Raw genomic sequence first — 15,770 nt, forward strand, 5'->3', positions numbered from 1 at the left:
TCCTATACTTGACATGCAAATAAGCACTCCAGACAATCAAAGATCCCACTAAAACTGCTATTTGAACATGCCAAGCTTATCTGGCCTGAACAAAGGTCTCCTTTCACTAAGCAATTACCCCTGCCTTGGGTTCAACAGCAACACACATGGCCACTTACCAGGAAAAACATTCGGGGCTGCATGACTTTCCGAGACAGCTTCATCAGAATTCCTTCTTTGAGAAAAACCTGATTCATCCAAACGAACACCCATTTAGTACCATCACAACTACAATATATGTATACACGTAATTTCCTTTTCAACCTTCTTTACCCAGATGTTTTGTGTGAAGGCTGGGTAGCATAGTTTCCTTGTGGCTTTTTACAGCCATGGTTTCTTTTAAAACCCTTACAGTCATTTAGGAATTGGATAAGCCAGCAGAATTCTATAAAGCCAATATTGACCCCAGGGGTACCATGGGGTCTAAAATGTAACTGACTGAGTGTGTACTTTATCCCCAGGCTGAGCCAACATCCTGACAATTGCACTTTGTAAATTTCCTGAATTCATTCCCTCAGCCACTTTTGTGCTCCAAGAAGAGCATCAAAACATCAATAATGTTCCCCTCCTCTCAAAATTCACTCTTACATTAAAGATTTGAAATGAAATTGTCTTTAAAGCTGTGTGAGGTCAGCTATATTACACAATAAAACGATCCTATTTAATCAGATACTCTGTGGGGTCCATTGCCATTCTCCTAATTGAATTGGACTTCTTGTTACAGTGACTTAAATCATGCATGTTTTTAAAGGATAGAATGAATGCAGTTAATCCAGATTGGGTCACTGAAGACTAACAATAACAAAAAACCTATTTTCATAACTCAAATGAAAACTAAATCCATTGTATTAAGCTTGTAAAGGGCAATCTAAAACACTTACCCGTCCAGGCTGAACTATTTCATGGTGTCCATTTAAGCTGTACTGAATTTGCATAAGTTTCTGGAAGTTGTCCTATAGAAAGAGAATGCAGAGCATATGAAGGCATAAGCTCCCAGGTACAACAGTACAACAGCCACTGAAATGAAGATACTTACTCCTTGCTTCATGGTGTCATTGGCGTGGTTGGCTACCTCTATAACAACAGCAAGGGCATCTAAAATACGTAGGAACAGAAGGGGCATTTGATCACTATCATTACCAATGAAATGCAACATCGAGCAACTCCAGGTAACAAGACGGCTAGTGGAGGAGCTCAGTTAACTGTGCGTGGGCAGAAATACACATGGTGAAGTTCGAGGAGAGCAAAACCAAGGACAAACAGGCAAAAACAGTACTTAGGAAAAGAAATGAGCCAAAGACAGACTCTGAAGACACATTAGAGGGAATTCCCTGGCAGTCCAATGGTTAGGACTTCCATCGCAGGGAGTATGGGTTCAACCTCTGATCAGGGAGCCAAGACCCAATAACCGTGCAGTCTGGCCAAAAACAAAAAAGACACATTATAGACCATGCATATCAACAGTAGGAAGTCAGGATTGTTTTGCGCTGAGATTTGTGCTCTTGGAGACTACAAGGATACGAATAGGATTTAACTGGAAGCTGAGGACCATTCCAGGATAAACTGCCTTGACAGACAAGGATCCTGGGATAGGAAACCAGAATTATGAGAACCTTGAATTTAAGAAGGTCAGGGCTTAGCTGTCTTCTCTTAGTCTGACCCCAAAAGGGAAAAAAGCCACGTGGAAGCATACTGTATCTTAGGAAATTACACACATTATTTTGTGAGTTGGGTTACTGAGCCTCACCTGTGTTTTATTCTTTTTATTAACTTCTTGCCTTTATCAAATGTTTCTGAACGTCTGTCTTACCATCTTCATTATACATATAAAGGAAAAAGTGTCCCTTGTCTCGTTTTGGGCCATGGCTGTTCTCAGCAGTATTCCCCTAGGGAATGCCTGAATATGTGTAAGAACTTTTGTTTGTCACAATGATGGGAAGGCCCACTGGCCTTTAGCGGGAAGGAGCCAGGGATGTTAAATATCCTGCAGTGCTAATTAGCAATCCCCACAAAGAAAGCTATCCCAAATGACAGCAGCACTTTCACAGAGAGAAACTGGTAGAGTGTTAAAGAGGGAAGCATACTCTCCTGAGCCTGGTGTGGCAGTGACAGTAATTATCAATGAAAGGAATAGATACATATATTTTTTAATCAATTTCTGGAAAGGGTTTGAGGTTTTTTTTGGACCAGCTACTATACCTACTGGGATTCCCCGATGGCTCAGATGGTAAGAATCTGCCGGTAATGAAGGAGATCCAAGTTTGATCCATGGATTGGAAAGATCCCCTGGAGACGGAAATGGCTACACACTCCAGTATTCTTGCCTGGAGAGTTCCATGGACAGAGGAGGCTGCTGGGCTACAGTCCACAGGGTCGCAAAGAGTTAGACATGACTGAGGGACTAACTATACCTTCCAAGGGATACTCTTTCTGGTATCGACCCTGGAGGTTTCTGTAGCCTTTAAATATATTATTGGACTTTCCTGGCAGTACAGTGGATAAGAATCCACCTGCTAATGCAGGGAACGTGGGTTCGATCCCTATCTGGGAAGATTCCACATGCCGCAAAGCAACTAAGCCTGTGTGCCACCACTACTGAGCCCATGTATTGCAGCTACTGAGGCCTGCGCACCTAGAGCCTGTGCTCTGCCACAAGAGCAGCCACCACGATGAGTGGCCTGCTCACCGCAACGAAGAGGAGCTCTGCTCACTGCAACTAGAGAAAACCCACTCACAGCAACGACGACCCAGTGCAACCAAAAATAAATGTGTTATCATCACCTTTATCCAAGGAAAGCAGTATCTTCTTGTACAGATTCCAACCACATATCAGAATGTACTGCAGTCGGCACTTATCATGGAAGATATCAAGAGGTGAGCCTGGACACATTCCCTGCTTTCTGACCTGCTTGACCTCCCAGTGGACAGGGACAAAGGCTTGAAGATTTAATGAATGGATGAAGTACTAAAGCTGCTGCTATTTGGTCACCTGGCCTCCAGGCTCTGACTTCTCCCACCCATTCTGCAACCCTACTTTTCCCATGTCACCCCTTTACAAGGCCCCTGTGTGACTCTTCCTTAACTTTTCTGCTCACCTTCCAAAGCTATATTACCAACAGTCTCATTCTCTCTCGCCCTTGGGCAGTCTCATCACTGCACTGCACTGCCTCTGGCCATACAGTACATGTCACCATTCACTGCCTATTCTAAGCCATGTCTTTGCTGAACTGTGTAATTTCCTTTAAACAAGCTCCTTAATCTCTGCCCTGCCTCTGTTTTACTGGCAAAACGGAGCTAACGATGCACTTTCTTTGAAGGCAGAAGCCCTGGGACAGATGTTTTCTTGAGGCCTGCTCTGTTAAACTCTGTCTAAAATATTTATCTTTGTGATGTCCATTCTTCCTCTCGTCCACCATCTCCAGTCATTCATCTCTGGTTCCGCTTTCCTCTAAGTAGAACTCTGCCTCTTCAATTCTCACGCTTTGTTCCCTCTTTCAAATGATTCTATGCTGCTCAGCGCATTCTTACTTTAAAGCTATCTGCTTTGTTCTTTACCTGAAGGGTATCACAGACGTCCTTCTTCAACTAAACTATGTTCACCAAAGACAAGAAGCATGTTCTATCCCCCACTCCAATCTTTTCCTTTAAAAAAGCACCCTTTAAAGCATAACCCTTGTGAAAGAAGATGTTAGAGAAAAAGAAGTAAAATGATTAATAGAATGAATAAGAATCTCTACAAAATGGGTTAAAGACCTTTCAGCTTTGTAATCTGATAATGTAAAGGAGGATGCACAAGAATGTGATCAAAATTCATAAGATGAACGTAGTGGAGATGGATTTGTCTAGGGTGTTTCTGTAGATTGGAACCAGGGATATACCTATGACATTCAAAAGAGGTAGTTTGGGAGTAAACAGAAAAAAAACTACTATCCCAAATGGAATTAAATCCTTGTGTGTGTGTGTGAAACAGAGAGAGAGAGGGAGAGAGACAGACATACTTGCATGCACATGCGCGCGCACGCATGCGCACACACACACACACAGTGGATTATCCCATGAATATCAGTGAATCCCTTGTACTGTACTAGACTATTTCCGATAAGTACTATTGGGGTAAGGAGTGGAAGGATGGCAAACCTAATGCCCATCTTTAAACAGTCCCAGAATAATAGATTATTTTAGATCTTACCTCTAATTTGTATTGTTTGGTCACTTCATGGACTCATGATTTTAAAGCCTGAAAGGATGCTGCAGATCAACTGGTTCAATCTCTGCCTTCGAAAGCTGGTGGACATTTACTGAAGGTGAACGCACCCTGGCACAGACAGACTGAGCCCAGGAGGACGACGCTTCCTGATCACACACTGTGCTGGGACCACCCTCTCAGGAGGCTGGCTCCCATGGCTGCCTGACCATGGGCATCTTTGGGCCCTATAATTTCACCTGCTTCCAGGCCACTAACACTTTATCTAGTTCTATCTTCATCTGCCCAAAACAGAGTTTAAAAAGGCTTGTTATGAATAAAACACAGTTTTGTATATGGGTTTTGTTACATTTTTACTTTCTAGGTCCAAATGAATGTAACATAAAAACTTCTAACACATAAGACCACTGAAATCATTTACCTTGAGTGTCTCTGTAATCTCCAGAGTCTTCTAAGAGATTTTTCAAATAATCTAGAAAAGGTGAAAAAAATACATATATAGTATTTAGTACAATAAAGCACTAAGGAAAAAAAAATTAGTCAGCCTTATTAGTCAGACCGATAAGTCAGCCTTATTGGTTAGTATACACATTCATTCTGGTTGTGCTAACTTTCTAAAAATGGAAGAATAAAGCCCTGGGGTCAATTTGAAATCAGGACACAGAATCAGAGCTAAGAAAGAGCCTACAGGTTGCACTGGTGACTTTAGAGATGAGTAACCGGGCTACTGAGGACACGTCTCACCCGAGTAATCCCACCTCTTTGTGGCAGAGCCAGGATCAGAATCCAGGTCTCCAGATGACCAGCTCAACACTTTTACTCCAACACACAGTAAATACCTTAATCCCAAGATCAGATGTACGTCTACTTCCAAAATTCAAGCATTAATAAATTGAATGCCTAAGGGACTCAGATTCATCTATCTTAAGAGTCTAATAATGCCCAGAATACATACCCAAAAAATGCAATATGTGTGTCTAGACCAGTGGTTCTCAAACGGGGGCAACTTTGCCCCACACCCACCTCCCAAGACATTTGAAAACGACTGAAGATATTTCTGATGATCACAACTGGGTGAACGGGGACACCGCTGGCATTGAGGGGTTAGAGGCCAGAGATGCTGCTTAACATCTGCCAAATGCGCAGGATCGTCCTAATGTCAACATTAGGGCGTTGTCAACAGGGCTGCAGTGAAGAAACCCTGGTCCAGATGGTCTGTAAATGAGCGACATGGTACACAGCAGCTCTTGCAACACAAAATAAATTAAGGCAATAGGTTATATTTAATAAGTCTTTAACACCAAGGAATATTGCTGGATTTCAAAGTGACACTTCCAGTTGAGAAATGCTGAACGACTTAACTACCAAATTAAAACAAATCCCATTTCCTGTAATTTCAAGACCCCACTACATGGTCCCTGTTGACTGTTCTGATTTTCTTTCTTGCTACTGCCTTACACCAGCCCTTTGTTCTTATTAAAGTTTGATTCTACACAATTTATTAAACACTTCCTATGTGTTCCCTGGCTCTATACTTTTTGTCTTTAATGCACCCTTCTTCTGAATCCTTTCTCTGTCTCTGCATATAAAAATTCTACTCATAATTCATCAAGGCTCATCTCAAATTCCTCCTCCCCTACCAAACTTTCCATTTGAAAGAAATATTCTTTCCCTTTGAATAATATATAACACAGCAGTTACTCACTGTATGCCTTCTATCATTTTTTTTTCATTAGATTCAAGGCTCCTTGTGGGCAGAGCCTGCCCACATCTGATACCATCTTTCTCTCATACCACTTAGCCAGAGACGTGGCATACAAGGGACAAGAAATACTTAATGATTTTTTTTTTTTAAAGATTTTTTTCATATAGGATTTTGTCTTAGTGGGTAAAAGGCAGTAAAAGCTAAAATCAATCCTAATTCCTGTGGGAGCTTAGAAATGGAAAGAGGAAAGGCATATTAAAAGACTGAATGCATTTTATCAGATCCAGTCTCCACTAGGAGATACCGTAGATGACATTAAGCCTCTCTGAGCCACAGCACAGGTTCTATCTTGCCAGAGACCATCACACCACTTGCGCTCCCCAGGTGGCGCTAGTGGTAACGAACACGCCTGCCAATGCAGGAGACCTAAGAGATGCAGTTTCGATCCCTGGGTCAGGAAGATCTCCTGGAGCAGGGCATGGTAACCCACTCCACTGGCCTGGAGAATCCCATGAACAGAGGAGCCTGGCAGGCTACAGTCCATGGGGTTGCAAAGAGTCAGACACGACTGAAGTGAGTTAGTACCATGCAATCTCCACTTAGCAATATTATGGAACAAATATAATTTCATCCCATGGATTTATGAAGTCATGCTCAAAAAGGCACAAAGAGAAACTTGGATATTGGTGCCAGCTTTTCAAACTTAATAGATGACATAAACATACACACCCAGCTGTTGAAACTATACGTCTTTGAGACACTGATCTAAGAACCTGTGAGTCTAGACATGCACACTGTAACTACCCAGCCCTGGCAGTGAGTCACCGTGAGATACTGTGGGAGACAGCACTAAGCTTCTGTGAGCCACAGCAGAAGTTCTATCTCACCAGAGGCCATCACAAGCAATTTAGATCCCAAACTAATCCGAACACACATTGGAGAGCATTCTTCCAATCAAATAAGAAAGTCTCCAAAACTAACAAAATATATTGACCGTACACTGTACTTAGCCTCATCCAGGGATGAAAAATGAATTTAATCTTACTCTGACCCCATCAGAATGCATTCTCTGTATAAGTCATCTTTTGTGAATTCAAATATTTAATGTTTCCATGAGAGTGACAGGGTTAGGAAGAAAAACATACTCTTTTTAGGCTACATCATTAGTCAAAAGGGATGTTCCTTTAAGCCTGGGGGAGCAGAAGAGCACATGAACGAAAGCAGATTTACCTAAGCATCAGATTCACAGCAAGTTCCTATTTTGTCTTCGATTCTTATTCTTTAATACAGAAACATATCTATGCAAACTGAGACATTTCTCTAAACCAAAAGCGGTCACTGGAGGTTGTCCGTATTAGGAAATCCTGACCTCAGAATCACTATGCTGAGCCTGATAAGTTTCTGAGTTGCATTTTCTTCCCTTGTACTCAAGTTCAGCTACTGCTCGCCAACCTAAACTTTTAGGAACAAAGTGGAAAGACACAAATTGGCTGGGCAAAAACCCCACCATGAAGCTGTTGCAAAATCATACTATTAATCAAGAAGATAATGGGGTTAGGTTTACTTTCCTTGCCAATTAAAAAAAAAAAAAAAACAACTTAAAATTCACCTTTCAAAATTCAGCTTTCCAGAAGTGAATTTTAGAATTTCAACTTTCTAATGTATTCATCTGTATTTTCAGGTTATCTCATTGCAGTACATCTTCCTTTTGAGAACTTTTACCTTTTCTAGGAAGACCCAACCATGAGCCCCTCAGTTAAGAATCACTCCATGCCTTAACTACAGAATGAGCAGGAGACTGATCACCCTCTGAGTCAGATGGAAGGAGCAATGAAATCACCAGCTGTCCCAGTGACTGTCATAAGCCAGGTGAAACACAGGAAGGGAGACCAGACAGACACGCCTGCATTGGTCATGTGGAATTGTTCACTACATATCATTTAGGTCCTAGTATCCTGCTGGCCACCTGATACGAATAACTGACTCATTTGAAAAGACCCTGATGCTGGGAAAGATTGAAGGCGGGAGGAGAAGGGGACAACAGAAGATGAGATGGTTGGATGGCATCACCGACTCGATGGACATGAATTTGAGCAAGCTCCAGGTGTTGGTGATGGACAGGGAAGCCTGGTGTGTTGCAGTCCGTGGAGTTGGACACGACTGAGCAACTGAACTGAACTGATCCCGCTGGCGATCATTTTAAAAAATGAGAACACAGGAGTCATTTCGATTTGCCATGTTAGATTTATAGTATTCCATGTCTTTCCTGTTTTCAACAAACGAAGCAAAGAATTTTTCAAAACTTCAGTAATAAAAATGCCTCAAATGCTATTGAAGTTATTTATGTCAAAGAAAAACAGGCTGGTGAGGTCTGCATGGGCACCACAAAATGTACTTTCTGGCCACCAGGTGGCACCCTTGATTAAAAAAGGTTAATTAATCCCCATAATCACCATCATCCAACAGTAGCAGCACAAAACTAATTTAGCATGTGCAGCCTCAAGGATTAAGCAAGTGAATTTCGTCCTCATATATCAGGACATAGTCTTTCATGTTCTCATAAAAGAATGAGAACCTAAAAAACACCATATCTTGTTAGAGCTCTAAGTGTTCAATACATGAACTCCTAGTAAGCCTTACCATTTCTTGATTGCCTCATCAATGAATAAGCAACTTAAAGCAGAAAACTATTCAGAGGTATAGTAACCATTTCCTAAAGAAGAGTCATCTGTGAGAATCGGGGACTTTTTAATTCAACAGCACCCAGTCAGATTCCTGGACGCTTTGCTCAGAAACGGTTGATGGCAAAGAACAGAGGAAATGAGCATATACAAAGGGTAGCGTTCCAAAGTTGAGCGTTTCAAATTTGAGAACATGGTTCTATGGTGTCAGGTATCCCTTTAAACACAAATGCTAAACTATGGATTGCAGGAGGACCAGGAGCCTGATTATTTACTCTTATATTACCAGCATCTAATAGAATATGCAATAAAATTGCATATTCAGCAAATGTTTCCTGAATTTATGATGGACTAAATGACATTCCATGTCCAGTTCTAATTGTTGCTCCCTGACCTGCATATAGGTTTCTCAAGAGGCAGGTCAGGTGGTCTGGTATTCCCATCTCTTTCAGGATTTTCCACAGTTTATTGTGATCCACACAGTCAAAGGCTTTGGCATAGTCAATAAAGCAGAAATAGATGTTATTCTGGAACTCTCTTGCTTTTCCGATGATCCAGCAGATGTTGGCAATTTGATCTCTGGTTCCTCTGCCTCTTCTAAAACCAGCTTGAACATCTGGAAGTTCACGGTTCACATATTACTGAAGCCTGGCTTGGAGAATTTTGAGCATTACTTTACTAGCATGTGAGATGAGTGCAACTGTGCAGTAGTTTGAGCATTCTTTGGCATTGGCTTTCTTTGGGATTGGAATGAAAACTGACCTTATATGCAGAGTACATCATGAGAAACGCTGGGCTCGAAGAAGCACAAGCTGGAATCAAGATTTCCCGGAGAAATATCAATAACCTCAGATATGCAGATGACACCACCCTTATGGCAGAAAGTGAAGAGGAACTAAAAAGCCTCTTGATGAAAGTGAAAGAGGAGAGTGAAAAAGTTGGCTTAAAGCTCAACATTCAGAAAACAAAGATCATGGCATCCGGTCCCATCACTTCATGGGAAATAGATGGGGAAACAGTGGAAACCGTGTCAGACTTTATTTTTGGGGGCTCCAAAATCACTGCAGATGGTGACTGCAGCCATGAAATTAAAAGATGCTTACTCCTTGGAAGGAAAGTTGTGACCAACCTAGATAGCATATTCAAAAGCAAGACATTACTTTGCCAACAAAGGTTCGTCCAGTCAAGGCTATGGTTTTTCCTGTGGTCATGTATGGATGTGAGAGTTGGACTGTGAAGAAGGCTGAGAGCCGAAGAAAGCTGTACCAGAACATTGGGGGTGGGGGGCGGGGAATGAAAAGGAAAAGATTCTGGGTCTATACAGTAAAAGCCTTAACTTATTTCTAGGACAAACGAATAAAAGAAGTTACCTCATGCAAAGAGTTGACTCATTGGAAAAGACTCTGATGCTGGGAGGGACTGGGGGCAGGAGGAGAAGGGGACAACAGAGGATGAGATGGCTGGATGGCATCACCGACTCGATGGACGTGAGTTTGAGTAGACTCCGGGAGTTGGTGATGGACAGGGAAGCCTGGCGTGCTGCGATTCATGGGGTCGCAAAGAGTCAGACATGACTGAGCAACTGAACTGAACTGAAGACATTCACTTAGGGGTTACCACTTTTTGCTCCATATTTTATTAAGCAGCTGAGATGATGCTCGGAGGGTCTGATTAATTAAAAAGTGCTCCAGTCTTTGCTCTAATTTTCCTGCTTCTCAAATATGGAGAACTCAGTTGGGAACCCTTCTCAGTTCAGTATGTGGTCCAGAGCTCCCTAAGTTAGTAAAGTGACCTTTCCAGGCTCTCAGGCTCACCAATTCATGTTCTAAGAAAGCTGACAATGCCTTTCTGTGAATTAAAAAGACCATTTATTTCTCAGGACTTCCTCCAAAGTCCAGTGCTTCCTAATGCAGGAGCTATGGTTTGCTCCCTGCTCAGGGAACTAAGATCCCACATGCCTCATGGCACAGCCAAAAAGTTTTAAAAAAAAATTAAAAAGTCCAATTCTCCTGGGCTGATGCAGTCCTTCACCAGGGCACCCAATAAGGTGAGCAGAGTGAAGGCTGGACTTGGAACTCGGCAGGGAGCCCATCAGGACATAGCCACTTGAGGCAACACTGGCCTATCTTAAGACTTTGATCAGTCTGTTCCAGAGGGGCATGCCCAAAGAACTCACAAACCAAACCTGATGCCAGGCTCATCGTAGGGCAAAATTTTAGAGCAGGTCTTATAATGGACAGACTCTCCCTTCAGTTCCTTTTTAGCAGGACAGGTTGGCTTGGCATATCCAGAAGGCCCTTAGAGGAATCAACCCCAGATGGAAATCTCCCAACAAATGTAAACATCCATTATTTTTACTTCATTGAGATTGCTTTTCTTCTTGGATAACATTTTCCAAGCATTAAGGCTGCCAGTTTACCAAGTGAGAATCTCACATATACAGAAATGGCTTCGTTGAGGCCAAGGCCCACTTAAAGAACCTCTTATTCATATTTGGTCCCCACCAACCCAGTTATCAACGAATTGCAGTTGCAAATAAAGTATTTTGAATTGCAACAGAACTAGAGCTGAGCTAATTACAATAGGAATTTTGAATGTTATGACCCTCCCATTTCTCAAGGATGGAGCTGCCTTATATCAAGGGCTTTGGATTCCTTAGAGACGAAATTCTTTGGCTGGTGTCCAGGACAGCCCTGCCTTTCATCATGTTTTGCTCTAGAGAAAATGTTAGAATGATTTCAGATGTAGAAAATTAGCCCATGGTTTTCAAACAAACACTTGCTAGGCAGAGGTTTTAATTTTCAGAAGCAAAGTTTCAATATTCAGTGGGGATTTTTAAAAGTCATGCATTAATCTGATTCTGATCTTTTGTCATATCTGCTTATTAGCCTGTTCACAACTCAAATTTATAGCTTCAGAACACTACGGCAGATGTAACAGATGTTTTCAATATCCCATTTTTCTATCAAAATGGGAAATCCTGGATTTCTAAAACCTAGAGGGAGTTAATGCCATCCTGGACTAAAGGCCAAGATTACACGAAAAGTAATATAATATGTTGTTAAAGTTACTTATAATATAACATAAATATCTTGAACAAGATCAAAGAAACTACCTGATCTGAATTTAATCAAAGTTCAAAGGATTGGTTCCTCTGCCACATACAGAAATGGAAAAAAATACTTCAGAGGAATTTTTAAATTACACTTTTCATTATATTTTCTTCACTAGGATCCCCAATGATTCACCTTGTTTCAACACCAATGTAGTAACTTTCCACAAATAAAAGGTTTTTTACTGAAACTTTTATAGTGCATATAACAAAATAGAGACATCCCCCCCACAAATAAAACCCCAAATCCTAACAACAGCAGCAAAAACAAACAACCTGAAAGGATACATGATAGTCATCCCTGAATGGTAGAAGATGAAAAGGGACTTTTTTTTGGTATTATGTAACATACTTTTCATACACACAAAAGTGAAAGAAAGTGAAAGTCACTCAGTCATGTCCGATTCTTTGTGACCCCATGGACTATACAGTCCATGGAATTCTCCAGGCCAGAATACTGGAGTGGGTAGCCTTTCCTTCCTCCAGGGGATCTTCCCAAGCAAGGGATCAAACCCAGGTCTCCCGCATTGCAGGCAGATTCTTTACCAGTGAGCCACAAGGGGAGCCCAGAAGCGCACTTGTCCCACAGAGCCAGCCAGGAAAGGTTCCTTCCAAAAAGAGAAGGTGATGCTTACAAAAATAAATCCTCAGGATCTTCTCACTCAAACAAATGACCAGATCAGTATAAATTCTAGGCAAGAAGAGGAAGAGCTGGGAGGGAACCTGAGGGGTTGGGTGCGGTTCCCAAAGAACAGGACTGTAAGCTCCATAAGGGCAGGGACCACCACTGTGTTGTACATACAGGTGCCCAGCTCAGTGCCAGCCATGTGAATACTGCTTGAATGAGAAAGTGGTCGATGAATGGAGGAGAAAATCTGCCCTTGACAGTCAGGTTTGAGGAGAGAGTCAGATAATGAATGCAGCTAGAGCAAAGGAAAGTAAGGCTTGCACAATTCTTCAGTTACAAAGAGCATGTTTAATAGTTGTGGTCTTTATACTCTGGACCAATAATTTTTTTTTCTAAAGTAAGATTTAACTTTTTAGAGCAGTTTTACATTTACCGCTAATCTGAGGAGAAGATATGAAGACTTCCTACATATCCCCCGCGCTCACACATGCTTAGTCTCCCCCATCATCAACACACCCCATCAGAGTGGCGCATATGGTACAATGGAGGAACCTACACTGATACACCATAACTGCCTCAAATCCACAGTTTCCATTACAGTTCATTCTTGACTTTGGATAAATGTGTAATGACATGTATCCCTCATTGTGGTAGGATAAGTAAGTTTTCAACTTTCCTAAAAAGCAAAATAAAAGTATGTCTGCGAAATGACAGAAAATATATACAGCTATCCCTCGTTATCTGTGGGAGATTTAGTTCCAGCACTCTGCTCAGATACCAAAATCTGGATGCTCAATTCGCTTATATAAGAGGGTACAGTACAGTCAGCCCTCCCTGTGTGTGGGTTGTGAGTCTGCAGATACCGGAGGCCAACTGCAGAGTCTCTGCTCCCAGTTCCTGGCCCAAGGTTCCCCAAATCTTTACAATCTTCTAAATGACAGAAGCAGCAGGAGCATCTTTTGTCCTAATATCTGGATTCCCTGGTGGCTCAGATGGTAAAGAGTCTGCCTCCAATGTGGGAGACTCGGGTTTGATTCCTGGGTGGGATGATCCACTGGAGAAGGAAATGGCAACCCACGCCAGTATTCTTGCCTGGGAAATCCCATGGACAGAAGACCCTGGCAGGCTACAGTCTATGGGGTCACAGAGAGTCAGACACACCTGAGCAACTTCCCTTTCTTTCTGTTCTTTGACTTTAGTTCTGACAAAAATGGGCTTGCCAGGACATGCTAGTGGTAAAGAACTCCCTGTCAATGCAGGAGACATAAGAAACATGGGTTCGATCCCTGGGTCTGGAAGATCCCCTGGAGGAGGGCAAGGCAACCTACTCCCATTCTTGCCTGGAGAATTCCATGGACAGAGGAGCCTGGCAGGCTACAGTCCATAGGGTCACAAAGAGCTGGACATGACTGAAGTGACTTAGTGCTTGCACACACAAGCATGCACGTGCGCACACACACCACCCCCTCCCCCTGCCCCCAGAGCTGCCTTGGGATTTCCTAGGTGACAACAAGTATCTTTTGTTGTAACAAGGTGACTCTTAGTGGGCTCCTAAATGGGGATGGGTCACCAGAAAGATCAAACCATGACTGAAACTTTCAGCACCACTCTCCATCCTCCAGGAAGGGGAGAGGGACTAGAAGTGGAGTTAATGATGGGCCATGCCTCCGTGATGAAGCCTCCATAAAAATACCAGAGGACAGGATTTGGTGGGGTTCCAGGGAGCTGGAGTACCCAGAGAGGGCATGGGAGTTCCAACCCACATACTTAGCCCTGAGTATCTCTTCCATATGAAGCTCGTTTTTATGCTTTATCATACCGTTTTACAATAAACCAGTAAATGTAAATAGGTGTTCCCCTGAACTCTGTGAGCCATTCTAGCAAATTTTCAAACCTAAGGAGAAAGTCATGGGAACCCAGATTTACAGTCCATCAGTCAGAAATAGAGGTTGCAGCCCAAGACTTGTGAATGGCACCTGAAGTTTGGAAGGATCAGAGCCCACTATCTCTAGGCAGATAGTGTCAGAACTGAATTAAATAACAGCAGCAGTCTTCAACCTTTTTGGCACCAGGAACCGATTTTGTGGAAGATAATTTTCCCATGGACCAGGGGTGGGGGGATGGTTTCGGGATGATTCAAGTGCATTAAATTTATTGTGCATTTCACTTCTATTATTATTACATCAGCTCCACCTCAGATTATCAAGTGTTAGATGCCAGAGGTTGGGGACCCCTGAATTACAGGACACCAAGCTGGTGCTGAAGAGAATTGCTTGGTATAGGGGAAAAAAGCCCATATATCTGGTGTTAGTAGTGTTGAGTGTGGTGGTGTGAGAGCCAACGGGAGACACAGGAGGAGTGTGTTTTTTCCCAAGGTCTTCTTGGAAGGGGGCCTGATAAGAACACCATGACCAGTAGGAAGATACTGCCATAACTTGGCATGACTTTAGAAAGATCTGGCCTGAATCATAAAAAGGGAAATGGAAAGAGCAGGAAGCAGAGCAGAGGAAAACTAGTCAGCAAATCCTACGACGGAGGCAAGATGAGGAAAGGGAAGCATTTCAGTCCTTTCCCACAGGTTTGTTTCTGGATAACCGGAAGACTTGTTTTTACTCTTAAAAGCAATTTATCGATCCATCCATCCAACAAATGTTCACTGGCACTACCATATAGGAATTCTCAACCTCATAAAAAGGAACACTGCTTATTTCTCTGAGCCCTTTCAGTTTATTGAGTCCCTGTTATGTTCCAGAATCTATGCAGGCACTGACTTAGGATAAAAAAGATAGTCTCTACCCTGAACTGATGAGGAGGTAGAAAATAAAAATTAATGTTGTTTCTTCAGCAGCATCTGCGCGCTTAAAAAAAACCACTCCCTCACTGTTGCTTCAAGATCCCCCTTTGTCCTAACTCCAAACAGGGTTTGGGCACCACACAGACATAAAGATCTGGCCAGATCCACTGGTCTTAAGTGGCCAAAATAAAGGCAGAATATACAAGTTTCTCTTCTTAAATTAAGTCACTTTATTTTCCTACTTAAAAAAAAAAATCTGATCTTAAGCATTTCATTACACAATAGACATTTTCTTGGATCCTATTTTGAGTTGAGCTTAAAAAAACATCAAGAATTTACTTGGAAATTTTACTACAATGAAGGAAGGGAGAGCCTAAAAAAATAACCACTAAAAACCCAAATTAGGTTCTGAAGAAAACACTGCATGACAACAGGCTGGTTGTTTGAATAGGAGGCAGGACTGCTGTATCCAGGGATTTCCAGTTACCTCTCTCTAGAAGAATTCCAAAAGAAACCATCTTATCTGCACTCCATCCCTGCATTTCTCAATCTTCCCTTCCCCAGAAGCCAAAGTGGGCACAAATCTACTTACACCAAGCCGGGCAGG

General features: G+C 42.3%; 1 protein-coding gene across 2 annotated transcripts in view; it reads right to left on the bottom strand.

The window, feature by feature from the left end:
• Positions 1-15,770, bottom strand: part of FGD6 (FYVE, RhoGEF and PH domain containing 6) — a 103,411-nt gene that overhangs the window by 16,389 nt on the left and 71,252 nt on the right. For both annotated transcript variants that reach the window (XM_086399106.1, XM_086399105.1), the window contains exons 9-12: positions 4,665-4,715; positions 1,076-1,134; positions 921-992; positions 159-227 (exon numbers count right to left, since the gene is read on the bottom strand). In XM_086399106.1, coding sequence (XP_086255232.1) covers positions 159-227; positions 921-992; positions 1,076-1,134; positions 4,665-4,715 — 251 coding nt within the window. The remainder of the gene's footprint in view (positions 1-158; positions 228-920; positions 993-1,075; positions 1,135-4,664; positions 4,716-15,770) is intronic.

Source organism: Bos grunniens, chromosome 5 (assembly GCF_055505025.1).
Source record: "Bos grunniens cultivar Pamir isolate PY7600 chromosome 5, Bosgru_T2T1.0, whole genome shotgun sequence".
Lineage (NCBI taxonomy): Eukaryota > Metazoa > Chordata > Mammalia > Artiodactyla > Bovidae > Bos > Bos grunniens.